Genomic DNA, 20737 nt, shown 5'->3' with positions numbered 1-20737 from the left:
GGTTGTTTTCAGGGGTCGGAATTCATGGTGTCCTACTTTTCATAACATTGATTGGAAAGGTGTGGTGAACTTATTTAGTATTCTGTACCTTTTTTTTTTTTTAATATTTTATTTGAAGAGTGAACAATGCTTTAGATTATAATCGTCTTCTGGTAACTACACAGATGTTTGTGAACCTTGGTCTAGCTTTATGCAGAGAAGGTCCTCTCGATAATTGTCCTTTAATGATAATTATTCTTTGTTTCCAGAGAACGGGGGGAGGAGGAGGAGGAGGAGGAGGATCAGACCAACAGCAGAGAGTTTCTCCACTGTTTGAGATTTGCAATCGACATCAATCCGGACAAAGATTGGGTTAGCATCATCAATCATTATCCTTAGCTTTTTCTTCTTCAAGTTATCCATCTGATACACTATAAATCTCTTCTTTCAATTAAACTAAACCTTGAATAGTTTTTGGAAAGCAAGAAACACATGTTCTCAATTGAAAACAAGAATTTGTATCTAATTTAAGGATTAAAATTTTGTGTGATGATTCTATTTGTTCTGCCAGTGAATCGTTCTTGCTGATGAAAAACATGTGTCACTGTAGTTTTTCTAAATCTTAATATATGCTTTAATGATTGAGTAGTTAAGAAGAATTAGCAACATCAGATAGTTTAAACATGTAAGGCATTTCATACTTTGGTTTTAGATTTTTATCAGTCATGTTTTGCTTTTAACTATATGAATCTAAATAATCAAAAAGTATTCAATGAACTAATACTGCATCAGTTCTAAACTGATATTATTGGTTCCAGATCTGGATACTTCAAATGTTTGTTTTAATTAATAAGATATGCAAAATTTTTAAAAGCAAGACGATTAGTGTTTCTGTCTTATTTCGATGAGGTCAGGTTAGATATTCTCTGCCCTTTGTTTTTCTCTGCTTTGGGTTATGGTTAGAGGTCCTAAGAATTTTTTTTTCTTTCTGCAAATATGGTTGGTTAAAGTGGCTACTGTGGGATTGGTATTGTGGGAAGTGGGTACACAGGGTCTTCTTTGTTTGTTAGAAGAACTGGCACATTACTTGGGAGCTCATCTTTGTTTATTAGATTGGTCCTTTAATTCGAGTAGTTTGGCTGCTAGAGTCTTCAATATTTTGTTACCTCCACCAGAAATAAAGGACAAGAAAGTCTGAAAGGAGTTTGAATATGTAATTCAATAGCAGATATATGAATCTCAAATTTCTGTATATGAGTGTTATCTTCTATCAAATCTGCAGTTTTGATGTTTAATTAATTGTGATTAAATGAATGCTTTGTCAATGTATTTGAAAATATATGTTAAAGTGTTAGCATTGAATTTCTTAACTTCTCTGTTGTGTGCAATGTTGGGAGCTGAGCATTTGGGAACAACAGGAGGGAGAGTGAGTGCTTATTTAAAGTGTTGCTTTTGCAGCGTTACATATTAGCATATAGAGAACTTGGACAACAACTTCGATTTCAGCTGTTACTTGGTAAGCTTTATGAATCGTTTTCTTTTGTATATTTTGTTTGAGTTGGATGTTTGATAAGCTTTGCATCTTTTGTTTTAACTGATGTCAAGTTTAAATAAGCCTAGTAAATCAATAAACAAATACTTTGTTTCAGCTATGTAGAATCATTTTTGTTGATCTCGCAGCATCGCGCGAGGGGGATTATCTAGTACTATATACGAAAGGCCGGTTGGGTGGGTACTGTTACTACTGTTCATCAGGTCTTGAAAAGTCGCTTTTGCCCTTGCTTTTGGATTCATATAAAGGTGAACATCTTCATACCCTTTTGTCAGTTTCCAAACCGTGTTTCAGATTCTTTGAAAAATATCTGGTTTTTGTCTTCTTTATCAAGTTCTAGATCAATCTGAACTTTACCCCAATTTTCAGTTCTGCGATTTGCCCTTTCTGGAAGCATCCTTCTACACCGACATCTCTACACCGACATCAACTCTTCCAGACTATAAATTGAAATCAGCAGAGGTGAAACAGCCCTGAAACGTGAGAAGCATCCAAGAGAGGTAGAGGGTTTTTAGGTAGCATTCTGTTTTCTCTCTTTTTCTCTTCTACCAATTTTTTTACGTTCATGTCTCGATCTTCTTCTGTGTTGATTTCAATGATCTTCTTCTGTGTTGATTTCAATGATTTTTATTCTAAATAGAAGTTTGGGTTGGGGTTTCTTGCCTTTGCTTTTGTTCTGAGTTTCTAACCTTGGAATTGATTGTAGGATATGTAGAAATACTCCTCATTCTTTCTTCTTTTCATGATCAGAATAATCAGCAAAAGAAGAAGAGGTTTCATTTTCAGCCAAGGAAAAATAAGAATTGGGGTTCTTTTCTTGGTATTGGGTGTTCTTCGATTATGTCGGATTGTGGTTTTCATTGAGTTATTTGTTTGTGAATTTTATGCGACACTAGATGGTGGCTCACTTGATTTGATGGCTTCAATTGTATGATGCCTATTTTCATTTTTTTTTTTCTACTGGTAAGTGATAAGATTATGAGTTTGTGATGACGTGAGAGCTTCATTACAAATTCTATATATACTCTAAAGTTACCAACTGATGTATGAACATGACCGAAGAACTCATAGATTACAGCAGAAACAAATAGAAGAAACTCATTAGAAATCAAAACTCTGTTTTGCTTATTATTTTATTAGTTTTTATGTAATACGGCTTCTATTAGATTATCTATTGTTCTCAATTTTAAACTGATACCAGTTTTTATCTTCTACAGATTCTGTTTGCTCTGCAATTTCACATCTAGGTGATTAATTACAACATCTTCAAGGTATGCTTTTGATCTGTCACAATTTCAAACTTTTCACTACTGATCTATAGCATCTGCTTTGTACTCTTAATTTCAATAATTCAATTATCTTCCAGTAAAACTAATTATCTTCCAATGTTTTTTTTTTTTTTTTCGATTTTTTTTTCAGATTGATGTAAACTTTAGGCACTTACTAGTCTATGAATGTATAGTTTAGTTCATAGATTGTTTTGAGTTTTCTATGCAAAAAGGTGTATGCGTGGTTCTCTGAGCGCTGTTCTTTTCTAGATTGTTTGCCGTTATTTTAACGTTGTATGCGTCTTTAGGCATGTCGATTTTAGTGTTTTTCGTGGATTTTGGGTATAAAGCTAATATGTTGGCAGTTGTATTTGTTCATTTATAAGTTTAAATGCCTAACTTTCAAAATGTATAAGGCTGACTAGGACTTTGCCCACAGTATATCCTTAGTTCTTTATCTTTGTGTTTTTATATTTGTGTTTCAATGGATAAGCAAGTTAAGCATCTATTTGTTTGATGCTGAATATTTATGTGTATCTAGCTAGCTTACCTCAGCTCATTTACAACAAAATTCAAAGTAATATAGTTGAGCTATTCTTTCCTGTTTTTCCTTTCCCGCGAGGATGAAACAAATTTAATTGAGCTTTGATGAGGAGGGTCAAAAGTTAAACAATTTCATCTGATTTCAATAATTACTTGGCTGAAAATGAAACCTCTTCTTCTTTTGCTGATTAGTCTGATCATGAAAAGAAGAAAGAATGAGGAGTATTTCTACATAGCCTACAATCAATTCCAAGGTTAGAAACTCAGAACAAAAGCAAAGGCAAGAAACCCATAACCCAAACTTCTATTTAGAATAAAAATCATTGAAATCAACACAGAAGAAGATCATTGAAATCAACACAGAAGAAGATCGAGACGTGAACGTAAAAAATTGGTAGAAGAGAAAAAGAGAGAAAACAGAATGCTACCTAAAAACCCTCTACCTCTCTTGGATGCTTCTCACGTTTCAGGGCTGTTTCACCTCTGCTGATTTCAATTTATAGTCTGGAAGAGTTGATGTCGGTGTAGAAGGATGCTTCCAGAAAGGGCAAATCGCAGAACTGAAAATTGGGGTAAAGTTCAGATCGATCTAGAACTTGATAAAGAAGACAAAAACTAGATATTTTTCAAAGAATCTAGAAACACGGTTTGGAAACTGACAAAGGGTATGAAGATGTTCACCTTGATATGAATCCAAAAGCAAGGGCAAAAGCGACTTTTCAAGACCTGATGAACAGTAGTAACAGTACCCACCCAACCGGCCTTTCGTATATAGTATGATGATCTTCTGTTCACTATTTATCATTTTTGATTTTGTTTTTGTAGTATTTTAGTATGAGCTTTACTTTATTAATAGGATTACAAGTTGTAACTAACCCTAAAAAGAATTCAGAATAATGTATAGTCTATTACTAATTTCTGTAGCAATTATGATTAGTGTGTCTATTATAAGGAGTAATCATTTGTCATTTGTAACTATTATGTACTTTTGAATGCAGTTATGGCACCAAAGATGAGGCACAACAAGATAAAGAGATTATTACAAGAGCATCAGGCTGGAGATCATAATGATAGAGAAAGAATGCAAGAAATGTATGATTGTCAGAATCTTTATACCAGTGTAACTAAGGCTGAAGGTGCTGTTTCCAGTCTAGATTAATTATTGAATCTTAAGTGTTCCATTGAATGAATGCCTTAGCTGCAAAATCAAGCTAACTAACATTTTTTAGATTTTGTTTACGGGATCTGAATCAAGAACTTCTCAATGCAAAAATGTCGACGTATTTCAGCATCAAAAGAAACGATTAAGAAGTGATGAAGGAAATGTTACTGCAATAGAAAAGGAGTGTGTGTTCAGCAATCCAAACTCAAACGTTTTTGCCACAGGTATGATACATAATCTGTACAATTGGTTTAACTAGCATATACGCCCGCGCGTTGCTGCGGGTTTTGGAACGGATTGTGGAAGTTTTGAAAGATACGAATTTTAGTTCATATATATATATATATATATATATATATATATATATATATATATATATATACAACAGCTACAGCTTCTCAAAAATAGATTGTTCAAACAGAAGCTAAATACAAATGCTGTTAAAACAGCTTGTTCAAAATACAATGATCTACTTATAGGCTAACTTAGTGGTTATATCAAAAGTTATGTAAGCTGCTGAGAGGTTGTTAGCTAGCCTAGTGATGATTCCTTGTGGAGGTTGTCCAAAAGTTTCTGCCTCCATTTCTATTTACACGAAACAGTGATATGATATTTCAGTCCATTTTTTCCTTGTTCACAGTGTTTGTTGATGATGTTGCTGATTCAGTGCTTCCTTCCCTGTTATTGTGAAAGTACGAAATTATAGAAGAAGTGAAAGAAGTGGTAGGTAGATAAATGAAATTGATATGCATGTACTTGTTACCTGCGGGGCTTTTTGTCTGGATTGGTAGGAAAAAGTTGTCTTCTTCCTTTGTCGATGGATCTTTTTTTCTGATACAGGGGATGGGCTGGTGTGCTGGCACTTGGTTGGTTCTTTGTGCTTGGAAAGATACCTTTCACTATGAAGTCATTTGCCTCACTGATTTGGATTTGGAAAATGTGGATCTGCCCGTGTTTGCAATATTTCCTGTGGTAATGTTTCCTGTGGAGCATAAGGGTACTTGTCTATGAGTTCTTTGCAAGTTATTCCAAACAATTGTTCAGCTGCTTTTCCTCTAAGCTTGACTGTGGCCTCACTGTTTGGATCTTCAATGGTGGCATGGATTCTATAACTGTAATAGTATGTATAATTAGTAGTTGAAACTGGAAGTTACATTATACACAATTGTATCATAAAATTTCATAGCTATCCCTGCTTTCTATTAAGCACCATAAAGCAGCAATGCAGTCATTGGTAATGTCAAAACCATGTACTGATAACCCCAAAACCGTAAATATTCTGAAACAACCAAATATAAGCACCATAAAGCAGCAATGCACTCACTGGTAATGTCAAAACCATGAACGTTGAGTATGGTTGAGTCAGCAATCAAATATGTGGTGTAAAGGCAGATTGATCAACTGTGTAAAAGCTAAAATAGTACTATATGGTATGGTCTAGACATATTCGCAGGTCACTATGTTTCTTCAATTATATGATTATTAGTTGAAAGTGGAGGAACAGTAGTAATGGCATACCATGCAATCCAAAATACAAAAACTGCATACAAAGTGATGTTCTTATTGAAGTTTTGGAAGCTTAACTTCATCCAAATACAAAAACTGCAAATTGATATGATAATATGCATTGCAGGTCCTGTAATTGAATTCTTCTACGTAAAGCAGTTACCAAAAGCAGCGTTTTACATAAAGAAGAAAAGAACAAAACAGCATAAATGCAGTACCATACAATTGCATTTTCATTGGTTCAACGAAACATGACATGTAATCTGTGCATTGAAAAGACTATAAACTGAAGGTGCAGAAGTGGTAAAGGTATTGATGCACTGTGGTTTTATCTTCTTTTTCTGCTTCTGCTGCTGTTAATTGTTTGGATGGAGCGGACAGTTTTTTGATGTTATCTGTGGCCTTGGAGAACCTTGAATTTTGCAGAAATGTTGGTAAGAAACATGCAGTGAGGAAGAAGATGTGGTGGATCAAAAAAAGGTTAAATATTGAACTCACTCGATTTTGTAGGGATCTGCCTGTGGGATTTCTGGATTGATGAAAATGCAAGTATGACTGGTGTTTGATGGTGCAGGCATTTCTGTGAATTAAAGAATAAGATTAAGTGGGATAAAAAAAAGCCAAATCTCCCACAAAACCACACAGAATCCACATAAAAAACCATACGAAACACAGAAATGCAAGTATGACTGAATTTAAAAAAAAAAAAGTAGAAGCAGGAATTTCACACTTGCACTGAATTTAAACAGAAGGCTTTTTTCCTTCTGAAAGTCTTATTGTTTTGCAACTGCAGTTAGCAACACTACACTGGCTTACCACTTTTTCTATTACTGTTGCTGTCATGCTACTACAACTATCATTCTTTTGCTTCCTGTCCCTCCAGCATCAACATTACTTCTGACCTTCTCTGCTCATATTACCTTCAATTATGTAATCTCTCTAATTTTAGTCGATTTCCACAGTCTAGTCATTTTAAAGCCCTATCCATATCTGTGCAACATAGATTACCACTATGCAACTACTACTTCTAAGTAACCTTTTTCACTATGATTGTAGTCACAATCTCTACTACCACAATGCAACTACTACTTCTAAATTTGAATAATTCAGTGCAATTAATTTTTATGCATGTATTACCTTTGTACTTCTTGACTTTCAAACTAGTTATGACCATAAGCACAGGTGGAGGTAGACTTTCAATAGTGTCTATGTCAACTTTTCTAGCACTATCTCCCCATAATGTCACTCTGGTTTCTTCTCTTCTGCACTTGAGTTATGGAAAACCAACATGATAGATATCTTAGGAAGATGTTATATATGAGTATGAGAAATTTGGAAATTTCTATACAGTTGTAGTGCAAAATTGAGTAGATTGTACCTGAAGTTTTGGAGTGTAATTTCACATTTTGATTCTATTCCATCTCTGGTATTAACTTCTTCAACTGGCATGATTGATTTCACACAGCCAAAGAGATCTTATTTTTTATAAAAAAAAAAAACAGAAACGAAAAAAAAACAGATGTTAAGAAGTTTAGTTTTATGAATGTGGTTTTATCAATGTAGGAATAAATGTTCTCATTTAGTAAGACTTTGTAAACTTACCTGTGAGAAGTTTAGTTTTGCCAATGCGGTTTTTCAGCTGATTGTAATCTAGTAGATAGAATCGATGTTGTGGAATCTGTGGAAAGCTGTTGTGCAAGAGCTTGAATTTTGTTTTCCCATTGAAATGAGCTTGGATTGAGTTGTCCATAACTTTATAATCGTCTTGACTATCTCGTACATAGAAATCGGAGATCAGGTATATCTCTCCTTGTTTTAGTTTTCCAGAGACTGATGAATAATTTGCTTCACTTGTTATGCCATGAATTGCATCGCCCTAAATTTCATACGAAAAGCAGTATGTAAATATTAATTTTTTCCTTTTGTTATAATTTTTATGTTATTGTAATTTGGAAGGGGATTAAAGAATTACCCTTTCATCAACCAATATGCAATGCAGTCCATCATTTCGTTCTGGGTTTATCCTCTTTCCTCGCCATAATCTGCAGACACAAACTCTGATTTTATAGTCCTCATCTGCATAGGACTGCAGCTCACGTATTAGCATGGAGTCCATTAGTTGTTGGCGCTGTCAAAAAAAGAAGTAATGAAGGGTTAATTTGAAAGAAACATTTAGGATAGTATAATGGTACAGAGGGAATCAAAAGGAATCAAAAGCTTGGTTCTATTATTCAAACGATGAAGTAAATGCAGAACGTTTATGAATTCAATGTGCAACAGTGGAAGAAATACAATGAAACACAAAAATATTAAGACTCAGAATGCAGATAGGATGGTTAAATAGGGTTTACAACAAAACAACAGTGGGGTGGAAACAGTTTACTATGTTCTCAAGAGAAGACAAACCTCGTTTTTCAACTTCAAGTCTCAGTGTGGATCTTTCAAGCTGTTCTTTTACCTGAGATATTTAACAGGACAGAAAGGAAACAAAACAGAGCGAAACTGTAATTAACAGGACAGGAAAAAAAAAAAAAGCAAAGCATGACACTCCCACAGCAAGAAATGCTAAAAATGCTGTACTTGCCTGATCATTGAAATCAACACTCCTTACTATTTCGGTCAACAGAATTTGAACTGCAGCAAAAACAACAGAACACGGTGAATTAAATCTCTATTCCAATGCCACTGTACTAAACTTATGTAATTGCTCATATCTCTATTTCTTCTGGTGATCTCGAAAAACAGGATTAGTACATAACTGATGACAATATATGATAAGGAGAAGATGGCTGCATTGTTCATATAGAAGACATATATAACAGCTAAAAGTATTTCGGACTACTATCGGATCATGAAGATAGGAAGCATTTTTTTAAAAGTGAATACCAACAGGCAATTTGAAACGCCAATCGATTCTCAATTTTATTATATGAAAGGCTAATCACTACAATTAACATAAATTTAATCTTAGTTGATTTGAAATGTATGTATCATTGTAAAAATTTGATTTGAAAAGTATGGAAAACACTGAAACTGAAAAGCTTAGAAACATAGGATGTCTATGGTTAAACATAAAGCACAATATATCTGCTTTGAGTGAATGGTAAAAGTGTGTTTCATTTGGAAAACATTCATTTAGTCATTGATTAATAGCTGTCTGTTCAACATGCAAAAATGTAATGCAGATAGAAACAAATGTAGCATAACAGTGATATGGATCAAAATAGAAAACCCAAATGTTCCAATCGAATTTGTCAACACTGTATTGGTAAGAGTACGGAACTGTAAGAACCTAAGAAGACCACACAGATGCAAGACGGTAATGTTACCAATTGATTGTCCTCCCTCCGCTTGCACGATTTACCTTCAAAATCTTTTTGTTCAATCTGGACCAACCATGCCGTATGCCCTCACGGCATTTCAAAGAGGAATGCAAACACTAACTCAAATTTTCATTGCTTAGTATTCAGATAATTATGTAACTCATGCTCAATCTAATTGCAGAAGGCATCAATATTATACCTGGTTTGGGAAGTGGTTGTGTAATCGGAGATTCCTTGTCTGTCACCAAACAATGAAGAAGTTTCATGAGTACACCATAAAATTGAACATGACCATTTTTTCTATCATTTTGCTGCTATTAATAGGATATGAAGGATATACATATATATATATATATATATATATATATATATATATATATATATATATATATATATATATATTATCCACAATGGGCAGCTTTGTCTTCTCTTTCTGAAATTGCTCAAAAGGGTTTACCTTGAATCATCTTCTGGACATGTTCATAGCTTTCAACATCATTCCGATTAAGCTTAGGCACAATCATCTACTGCCCATCAAGGTTTTTTTTTCAAGATCAATAACTTCACAATACACTTAAATTTCAAATCTTAAATCATAAATTATTATCCTCAGAGTCATAAATCAATAAAACTCACCTGGCCTTGGAATTACTGTTGATAGAGAGCTTCAAGGACAGGGCATGGGTTTCTTCAAGAGTGTTGTAACTCAGGTCCTTAACCGAATCATCGGAGTCATATCCTCCGCTTTCTGAGCAAGGCCAGTAATCGACGGTTCTCCCAGCAAGGGGAGAGAGAGATAGGGGCTGAAGCCATCGGCATGCAAGCACAGAATATACCTCTCTCTCTCACTCGTTCTCTTCGGCAAACACGCAGTGGCAAACCAACACCACGGCTTCGCAGATTGACAGGTAATCCTTAGATGCGGGTAAAACAATATCTGTGGAACTCTAACCCAGCGACTAATCAGAGGACAAAAAGAACGTCGCAGCAAGGAAGATGGAATCGGAGTTTGTAAATCGTAACCAACACCACCACTTTCCTCCCTTCACCTCTATGTGGAGCGAAGAGGCCAAGACACGATAGCACCGAGCAGTGCGGCAGGTGGCGACGCAAGAGACAGGAGGCAGGTGGCTCGAGCCTTCACTGTTCATAAGCCGATGAACAGTGAACTCAGAATTAGAAGATAGTAAATATGACGAACATTAGAAAACACACTGAAATAAATAGTATTGATTTCTTTGTATTGATTTTCACTTGTAGAGGCATCACGGTATTTAGAAAAGGATTGTTCTGAATTTGTGCGTGCAGCTGAAATAAGAGGTTTATTTTTTGTAATTAATAATCAGTTCATGTTTTTAGAATACAAGTAGCCTTTATTTCTGGGGTTAATCGTTTTGGCCAAATTTGGTGTTCAGGTCAAGCTACATATACAGTTGGGCAAGCAGTATATCAAAGAAGTAGACAAGGTAATTGATACTTGATTTCACTTACTATTTTGAAATGATAATATTATATGAATTGCTGACAAGATATCAAATTTTGATTACAGTATCAACTGTGATGTATGAAGATTCAAGCAATAATATTCATACATGCTCCTACTGTAACGCATCTTTTTGGTTTGGAGAGGCGCTTAAACGATCATCATCAAACGAACCTCTTATTTATACAAACTGTTGCAAGAAAGGCCAAATCAGACTTGAAAAGCCAAAGCCAACACCTGCTTTTCTTGAAAAATTATTGGATCCAAATAATGGTTTAGAAAGCCAACTTTTCAGAGAGAATATCAGAGTTTATAATTCAATGTTTTCTTTCACATCAATGGGAGCAGCAATTGATTATAAAATAAATACTGGATCAGGACCTTATGTTTTTAAAATTAGTGGTTAAGTTCATCATTTAATGGGTTCTATATTACCTTCTAATGGGGAATGTCCTAAATATGCTCAATTATATATATATGATACAAGTCCATCTGTTCTTTGAAAGTTAACCAGGTGACTATTACAGACATGCCTGCCATAGAATCTCATGTGGTGCAACACTTTGAGAAGGCTTTCACAAGTGATCCGAATATTGTGAATACTGGCCTAGTAGAGCGTACTATTCCCCGCATGGTTACTGAGGAAGAAAATTGTGCCCTCCTGGCAGTCCCTTCATCCCAAGAAATTCAGGACATTGTAATGGGCATGGATAGTTTCAGCGCCCCTGGTCCAGACGGTTTCAATGGCAGTTTCTTCAAGTTCTGTTGGTCTGTGGTTGGCCCTGATGTTGTTCTTGTCACGCCCCGGATTTTGAATGATAAATTCAAATCCGAAACCTGAATAATTACAATTACAAAATCCAAATCTCGAAACTTCGAGTTCATTATTACAATTCACTCTCACAATATATTATAAAGCTCAAATGAGCATAACACACCTCACAACTTACAATTGTTGTAAAACTCTAACAATTGCTCTAACCGCGCGATCACCGTCCTGGTTCTCCTGTCCTGTAGGATTACCCGCTACACAATTTGAATAGTGTACCGGGAGTTGCAACAACACAAAACCCGGTAAGCTTTTTACAGCCAGTATGAGTAAACAAGAAAGAACTGTTGATTTATTAGATTTCAAGACTACCACAAACCCACGTTACTTTCTCACTCTCATATATATATATAGACACTTATGAGTTACTCTCAATTTAGCTCATAAGATCACTCACTCTCATATATATATGTAGACACTTATGAGTTACTCTCAATTTAGCTCATAAGATCACTCACTCTCATATATATATATAGACACTTATGAGTTACTCTCAAATTCGCTCATAAGATTTCCCAACATTTGGTAGACAGACTCATATATATATATAGACCCTTATGAGTTACTCTCAATTTCCCTCATAAGGTTACCATATATATATTGACACTTATGAGTTACTCTCAAATTCACTCATAAGGTCACTCCACATTTGGCAGACAGACTAGAGCTCTAACTGAACGTAACCACTCGTCCGGCCACAGACGTGATTACGATTTAATACTATTAATAACCACCAGCCCGGTACGAGAGCGTGATTCACTAATAGATGCCATGGTCACCTCGTGACCTAGTGATCTCCACAGATCACAACAATTTATTGTTCCTCAACAATAAAACTCAACACCTCTCACAATATATTGTTTCTCAACAATAAACTCAATACCTCTCACAATATATTGTTTCTCAACAATAAACTCAACACAACTCCAACAATACATATTATTTCACGTAATAATATATATACAGACATTCACACAGGAATGTCTAGTAATACCAACAATAGTTCATATGATTGCAACAAAATAAGCAATTAATTGTATTGGGTTCGTAATATGAACCACGTGAGGTTTACTCACCTCGATAATCCCGCTGCGTCTTCAATTCAGCTCAAAATACGATCCACAATCGTCCACCAACTCAAACCGTCAATCACCTAGTCAGATACGATCTTAACTTAGCAATCATTCATAAACAACACATATACGGAAATCCAACGGTCGGATTCTAATTTAATGATGATCCAACGGTCAGATCGAATTTATACGATGATCCAACGGTCGGATCCTAATTATACGATGATCCAACGGTCGGATCCTCACGGATCGCCCTTAGGATCATCCTCCAAAATTATCACAAAGATCCAATGGTCAGATCTTCTTGAATCACTCTAACAAACATCTCCATAAAATTATACGAAAATCTGACGGTCGGATTCTCACGAATCGCCTTCCGAATCATTGTTTTACATTTATACGAAGATCCAACGGTCGGATCTTCGCCCATGACCACACAAAGCCACTGGGACAGTCATAAGATCATCATATCCAAATTTGAAGTAAAACCGATGGTCAGATCCTCACAGATCGTAAACCGAAGATAAAACGTAAAAACGTTAAATAGTAACGTCAAAACATAAATTCACTATTTATCAACGTTTTCTAAAATGACCTTGTAATATATCAAAACGCTCGTAAGGATGCGTAGATCATCACCTAGATAATAAAAACTCAAAATATGGTCGAATACGCCGCCACAAGCGGCGGTCAGTGGGCGGTCAACGGCGGTCAACGCGGCGGTCAACCACCTCCTCTGGCCACCAAATTTCATCCACAGCATCATCTCAACATTTCCAATCACTTTCTCAACTGTGACAAAGTCAGAAAATACCTTGAAGTAGCCGAACAATTAAGCACTCCGATGTACAGTGAAATTTTCCAATTATGCTTTCTTCCTCCATGCTTCGATCTGGGTTATGAGACTTGGCGAGCATGAAGAGCGGCTTAAGGCGCTTCTAATGGACCTGGGTTTATGACTGGAGGTGGCCGGAAATCGGCGTTGACTAATTTGCTACAGTAAAAATGTTGGCTTCGATCTCCACATTTCCGGCCAAATCGTCGTAAACAACTCCCACATGCGTGATAAGGAGGAAGAGACGAGTCTATCGATGCTCGCAGCTCGCCATTTGGTGGTCTAGAGGTGGTGAAAGAGGAGGTTGCAGAAGAGAGAAAGAGAGAGTTGCAGAAGAGAGAGACTGAGAGAGCACGGGGGAAGGAGAGAGAAAAGAAAGAAAAGTTACCTGGCTACAGTAACATTTCAAATTTATACCAATCTACCATAAACAGTAACTTTCATATTTTGCTTATAACTTTCGCATACGAACTCCGATTTTTACGTACCACATATGCACGCACTCGGTTTAATGTCCTCTACAACTTTCATGAAGGAAGTTTTCCCAAATTCCCAATGTATAAAAAGTCACTTTTTGAGACCCCCTAAATAACGTTCGTTTTTCGAAAATTAATCGTTCGAACTAATTCCACAATTCCTCCGAGCCTCGTACTCGCTCCCACTATCGTGAAATCATTTCTAAAAATCCACAGAATTTAATTTGGATTTTTCGGGGTATTACAGTTCTGGTGGTTCAAACTTTCTTTGAAAATGGTTTCATTATGCCTCACTTTAATTCAAATGCCATCACGCTCATCCCCAAGCTTCTGGACTCCGAAACAGTTTCTGATTATAGGCCCATTGCACTTGCCAACTTCGGTTTCAAAATCCTTACGAAAATCCTCGCAGATCGCCTTGGTCGCATTGCAGCAAGAATTATATCTCCTAATCAAAGTGCCTTTATCACTGGTCGTACTATCATTGATCCAATTACACAAACTTCTGAGTGTGTGAATCTGCTAGATGAACACTGCAAATATGGTAATATTGCAATTAAGTTTGATATTAGCAAAGCGTTTGATACGCTGGATTGGAATTTCCTTCTACGGGTTCTTGGAGCTTTTGGCTTTCACCCGACTTTTATCAGGTATGTTCACACAGTTTTGCAATCTGCTTATCTTTCCATTAATGTGAATGGCAAAGCTTGTGGCTTCTTTACTTGCTCAAGAGGGGTGCGTCAAGGGGATCCGCTTTCACCGCTTCTATTTTGCCTTGCTGAAGAGGTTCTGAGTAGGGGCATTACTTCCCTGGTTAATGGAAATAAGATCACGCGCATTAAAGCTCCACGAAATGTAACACCTCCATCACATGTCTTGTTTGCGGATGATGTTATGATTTTTCTTCAAGGCCGTTACAAGCATCTTCGCAACTTGCTGTCCTTCATGGATGAATACGCTTTAAATTCTGGTCAAGCAGTGAATAAAGCCAAGTCACAGCTATTTCTTGGTAAGTCGGCCGTTCCGCGGCAAGTAAGGATCAAAAACATTCTTGACATCAATGTGAGTGAATTTCCGTTTACTTACTTGGGTGTCCCCATTTTTGTGGGGAGAGCTAAATCGGGTTTTTTGCTTCCCATTGCTGACAAAGTCAAAACCAAGCTCAGCTCCTGGAAAGGTAGATTGCTCTCACAAGCAGGTAGGCTACAGTTAATTGATTCTGTTATTAAGAGTCAGCTACTTTACAGTTTCCAGGTCTATGAATGGCCCCTTGAGCTCTTGAAGAAAGTCCAAAGATGGATACGCAATTTTTTCTGGAATGGTGATCCTTTAAAAGATGGTTATGCACTTGTAGCTTGGAAGAATTGTTGCACCCCCAAAGAACAAGGGGGTTTGGGCTTGAAAGTCCCTGCTCTTGAAACGTTGTTGGGATGTAATCACAAAAACCACTCCTTCTGCAATCTTGCTTCATGATCGTTTCTTAACTTCAGGTTTCATTCCATCTACTTCCTACAAGAAGTCATCAATTTGGTTGGGGCTTAAGAAGCTATGGCCACGGTTTCATGCTAATCTGCAATGGGTTGTGGGTGATGGTAAATTAATACGTTTCTGGAAGGATAATTGGCTCGGTGAAACTCTTCTCAACTCCATCAATTGTGCTCCTGAAATTCTCCCCTTTCTTGATGACACGGTTTGTAGTTTTATTCACAATAGGGAATGGAAAATTCCTTGGAGTTTTAACAGGGCTCACGGGGAGGCAGCTGAGGCAATCTCTCATACTCCTTTGCCATCTTTTGACATGCCAGATCAGCCGGTGTGGGCATTGGAGAAATCAGGCATCATCACTGCCCAATCCGCCTACCGCTTGTTGGCAGAGCAGTTGCCAGTGGTGACCTGGGGACGTAAAATTTGGCATGGTGCTATCCAACCTCGAAAGAGTTTGGTTACTTGGAAGGTTTTGATGAATAGAATACCCACTGATGAACTCCTCCAGCGTCGTGGCTCCATTCTATGTTCCAGATGCCAGTTGTGCAGGAAAAATCTAGAGAGCACTAATCATCTTTTTATTACCTGTGAAGTTTCATTATCAGTCTGGTATTGGGTTGTATCTCTATTCAGGCTTCATTTTGCTCCAGGTATGTCGCTGGTTGATCTTTTTGGGGATGCTTATATCTCTAGCCTCTCTTATTCTTCCAAACTTCTTTGGCATATTACGATTTGCAATTTATTATGGAGTTTATGGATGGAGCGTAACAGACTAAAACATGAAGGGGGTGAGTATACTGAGGTTGCCTTCAAACAGAAGCTGTTATTGTCACTCAAAGAATCAGGTTCTCTGATTTTTACCTCTACTTCTAATTTTCAATCTATGCCAATTTTTGATTTGTTGGGTCTTTCACCACTGCGACCTACAACCCCTAGAGTTCTTCAGGTGTTATGGCGGCCCCCTCCCATCCATTGGGTGAAAGTGAACACGGATGGATCTTTTCATGATCAGGCACATTCAGGTTATGGTGGCGTTTTCAGAAACTGTGATGCATCTTTCCTGGGTGCTTTTTCTGCTAATGTACAAGTGCTTAGTGCTCTAGATGCAGAGATGTTAGCAGTCACTAAGGCAGTGCACATTGCTTGGATAAAACAATGGCATAATCTATGGTTGGAGGTGGACTCGTTGATTTTACTAACATACTTTAGGGAACCTTTGTCTGTTCCTTGGCGTCTGCGTACAACTTGGGGAAATTGTATGCATATTGCTCGACAGATGAATGTCCACATTTCACATATATTTAGAGAGGGTAACTCGGTTGCAGATCGATTAGCCAACTATGGTGCAGCCACGGAGAATTATGTTTGGTGGGACTTTTTACCGCCGTTTTTGCTTTCATCTTTTGGTCATGATTTTTCTGCTCGCCCAAACTACAGGTTTTCTTAGTTTTCCCGGGCCCCTTTATGGGGCTCCAGCTTGTATTCTGTTATATCCGTGGTGTGTCTCATGTCAGTTACACTCTTGTACTAGTGCTCGAGGTGAAGGTTTTATGTCCCCCTCGCAGTACACTTTTCTTCTTCTTTTTTAATAATATTCGGGCGTGGGGCTGAGCCTCCCAGTTAGGCTGGGTTCCAAACCCTTATAAAATATATATATATATATATATATGATACAAAAAATGAGGTTTCAAATCGTCTTAATGCTATTGATCCTACACAAAGAATTTCGAACAATAAGAGATAAATTTGAAAATCATTCATTACCTTCATTGAATATGACTATACTTAATCGTTAACTTACTGATAGTAAACAATATGAAGAACCAACAAGTGAAGAAATTGGTGGTTTAATAGTCGGTGATATTGGAGAACACAATTCAAATAGAGATATTATTATTGAATTAAATAGTGGAAAGCTGCAATGTATTTCTAAAATACATCCAAAATATATGTCACTACAATATCCAATACTTTTTCCATATGGTGAAGATGGATATAAAACAAATTTACAAATGCACCAAATTGGAGGAAGTTCCACACAAAAAAGACAAAAAATATCAATGCGAGCTTACATTACATATCATATTCAAGATAGAAATAATGAAATAAGTACTTTATTAAAAGGTGGACGATTATTTCAACAATATTTAGTTGATGCTTATGCAACAGTTGAAGAAGATCGCTTGGATTGGATTAGAAGGACAAAAAATTATTTTACCGAGTTCTCATACTGGAAGTCCTAGAGATATGATTAACAATTATCAAGATGCTATGACAATTTGTAGACAATACGGTAATCCTAATTTATTCATAACTTTTACGTGTAACGTAAAATGGCCAGAGATAGAAAGATATTTTAAAAATATACCTAAGTACAAAGTTGAAGACAAACCTGATATTATTTCAAGAATGTTTAAAATAAAATTAGACGATATGATAAAATATATCAAATCTGGAAAACCTTTTGGAGAGATTGAAGCAGATGTTCATACAATAGAGTTTCAAAAAAGAGGATTACCTCATGCTTACATGTTATTCTGGTTGAAAAAGGATTACAAATGTTATACAGCGACTGATATTGATTCTATTATTTCAGCAGAATTACCAGATAAAAACGTTAATCCCGAGCTTTTTAAAGTTGTTAGTGAATTTATGATCCATGGACCTTGCGGAGAAATAAATCCAAAATCTCCTTGCATGCGAAATGGAAAATGCTCTAAATTTTTTCCAAAACCATATAATACAAACACTATATTTGAAACAAATACACCTCCAATATATAGACGTCGTGAAGATCATGCAAAATTTGTAGTAAAAAATAATGTACATATTGGAAATAATTTTGTTGTCCCTTACAATTCGAATTTATTATTAAGATATAATGCTCATATTAACGTTGAATCATGTTCTCAATCAATGTTAATTAAATATTTATTTAAATACATTAATAAAGGTTCAGATCGAGCCCGACTATTCCTGCATGATGACTTAAATGATGAAATTACAAGTTATTTGAATTGTCGTTACTTAACTCCTCATGAATCTGTATGGAGATTATTTGAATATTCAATTCATTCTCGACATCCAGCTGTACAACATTTGCATATTCACATGCCTTCAGAGCAAAATATTGTATTTAATGAATTTCAATCTGTTCAGTCAATAATCAAAAAAAAAAGTACAGAAGATACTACGCTTAGAGCATTTTTAGCAGACTCTCTATTGTAGCTCCTTAGCTATTTTGGAGAGCATGTTTAGTTTTTTTATCTATTTTAGCAGCTGCACCAGACTCCTAAGTGGCTCTCTATTATAACTTTTAGCTATCTCGCTCCTAAATATAGAGAGTGGGATGAGGCTTCTCTATAATTTAAAACATTCCTTTTAAGTTATTTTATTTAATTTATAAATACATTTAAACTATTTAATATTCATTTAAAAAATAATATAAATTTAAAACTAGTTAAAATAGAGAGCATTGATGTAGACGTAATTCTAAAGTTGCTAGCTAAAATGACTTTTTAGCTACTTTAGCTAAAATTTAACTAAAAAATGGCTAGCATTGCTAAAGATGCTCTTACTGGTTAGTTTAAAGCGAATTCTATTTACCCAGACGCATCTAAATTAACTTATACAGAATTTCCAAGCAAATTTGTTTGGGACAATCGAAATAAATGTTGGACACCAAGAAAACAATGTCAGACTATTGGTCGAATAGTACATGTACCACCTACTTTAAGTGAATTATATTTTATGAGAATGTTATTGAATATTCAAAAAGGTTGTCAAAATTATGAGGCAATAAAAACAATTAATGGTATTACATATAATTCATATCAAGAAGCTTGCCAAGCTTTGGGATTATTAAGTGATGATAAAGAATGGACTGAAGCACTAAGTGATTCTTTACATACTGCAACGGCTTCTGAAATTCGACAACTCTTCGTTACGATAATTTTATTTTGTGACGTTGCAAATCCTGAAAAGTTGTTAAATCTGTTTTGGTTAAATATGTGTGATTGACGCAGTCGGAATGATAAACTAGGTTTACCAGCAATAAACCTAAGCAAAGATTCTGGAGTCCACCAGAGATAAAAGAGATAAATCTCAATTTGATTGATAAATATGATAAAAGATAGTTCTGCAACCGTTTAAGGTTGCTTAAATAAGAGAAAAGAAACCCTAGGGCGACTAACAATGAAACCCTAAAGCCCATGGGTAAAAACGAAAACAACCCAAAAATAAACTAGAAAACCAAAACACCGAAAATTAGAAAAAAGCAGTTTTGAGGCCCTAAACGACCCCGAAAGCCCAAAAAAGCCCACAGGTCGTAGCATAGCTACTAGTCTTGTTCCTGGAGCGATTCCCTTTCCGGAAAGCTATGGCACGCTCCAATCGGACTCCGAGCTACTTCGTGTCTACTAGTAACTTTTTGTTTACCTCCTCTTGCACGCTCAAATTGCTCTTCGAATTGAGCTGCCATCCGTTCTGCATCAGTGATGATATTTTGCATAACACCAGGATTGAAGTTGGAAACCCAAACTTAATTTTGTCAGAATCAGAACTAAAAAATGAATTATTATACGAATTAGAGCAAATGTTTAATAAATCATCAAGTTCACTAAAAGATTATCGATTGCCAATGCCTAATGTAGATAAAATATTTAACTTAAATAACAGATTGTTAAAAGAAGAATTAGATTATGATTGTATTCGATTAAAACATGAACATGCAAATTTAGTTAGTCAACTAAATGCAGGTCAAAAAATTGTTTATGACGAAGTAATTAAAGCGATTGAAGAAAAAACATGTAACACATTTTTTGTTCATGGTCATGGAGGAACCGGTAAAACATTTTTATGGCATACAATAATATGTAAATTAAGATCTGAAGGAAAAATTGTTTTAGTTGTTGCTTCATCTGGAATTGCTTCATTATTACTTCCAAAAGGTAGAACTGCTCATTCTCGATTTAAAATACATTTAACAATCAATATTTCATCGATATGTCTAATAAAAAAAGGTACTCATCTCGCAAAATTGGTTAGTAAAACAGAATTAATTATTTGGGACGAAGCTCCAATGTTTAATAAATACATTATTTGGGACTCCAATAATTTTTCAAGAAAAGCAGGTGGGGCTGAGGACGTCGTGCTTGCTAGGATTCTCATGGAACTAGGACCAACTTCGTTGTGCTCTGATGTGGGCTATGGTGGCAGTGGCAT

At 35.9% G+C, this 20737-nt stretch overlaps 1 protein-coding gene and 1 long non-coding RNA gene across 12 annotated transcripts; one reads left to right on the top strand and one right to left on the bottom strand.

The window, feature by feature from the left end:
• Nucleotides 1-178: 178 nt before the first annotated feature.
• On the top strand, nucleotides 179-11258 carry LOC133714638 (uncharacterized). Of its 3 annotated transcripts, XR_009848762.1 has the most exons (7): nucleotides 179-1495; nucleotides 1629-1779; nucleotides 1901-2046; nucleotides 2749-2802; nucleotides 4341-4728; nucleotides 10749-10799; nucleotides 10883-11258. It is a non-coding gene; the product is annotated as an uncharacterized LOC133714638 (long non-coding RNA). The 3 variants fall into 3 exon arrangements; XR_009848763.1 differs by having other exon boundaries at nucleotides 179-1779; nucleotides 1901-2031; XR_009848761.1 differs by having other exon boundaries at nucleotides 179-1779.
• Nucleotides 4691-10587, bottom strand: LOC133714637 (uncharacterized). Of its 9 annotated transcripts, none has more exons than XM_062140800.1 (13): nucleotides 9970-10580; nucleotides 9791-9860; nucleotides 9533-9571; nucleotides 9340-9449; nucleotides 8595-8644; nucleotides 8417-8468; nucleotides 7983-8138; nucleotides 7613-7886; nucleotides 7389-7485; nucleotides 7148-7272; nucleotides 6509-6590; nucleotides 5268-5616; nucleotides 4691-5182 (listed from the first exon to the last, which is right to left on the bottom strand). In XM_062140800.1, the coding sequence occupies exons 7-12, from the start codon at nucleotides 8124-8126 to the stop codon at nucleotides 5421-5423; spliced, it is 918 nt and encodes a 305-aa protein (XP_061996784.1). In that variant the 5' UTR covers nucleotides 8127-8138; nucleotides 8417-8468; nucleotides 8595-8644; nucleotides 9340-9449; nucleotides 9533-9571; nucleotides 9791-9860; nucleotides 9970-10580; the 3' UTR covers nucleotides 4691-5182; nucleotides 5268-5420. The 9 variants fall into 9 exon arrangements, with proteins under 9 accessions (XP_061996784.1, XP_061996783.1, XP_061996782.1 ...); XM_062140799.1 differs by having other exon boundaries at nucleotides 9791-9857; XM_062140798.1 differs by lacking the exon at nucleotides 9340-9449.
• Nucleotides 11259-20737: the final 9479 nt, after the last annotated feature.

The sequence above is a fragment of the Rosa rugosa genome, chromosome 6 (assembly GCF_958449725.1).
Source record: "Rosa rugosa chromosome 6, drRosRugo1.1, whole genome shotgun sequence".
NCBI classification, from domain to species: Eukaryota; Viridiplantae; Streptophyta; class Magnoliopsida; order Rosales; family Rosaceae; genus Rosa; species Rosa rugosa.
The sequence above is the reverse complement of the archived record's forward strand: the minus strand, read 5'-3'. Positions and strand labels throughout refer to the sequence as shown.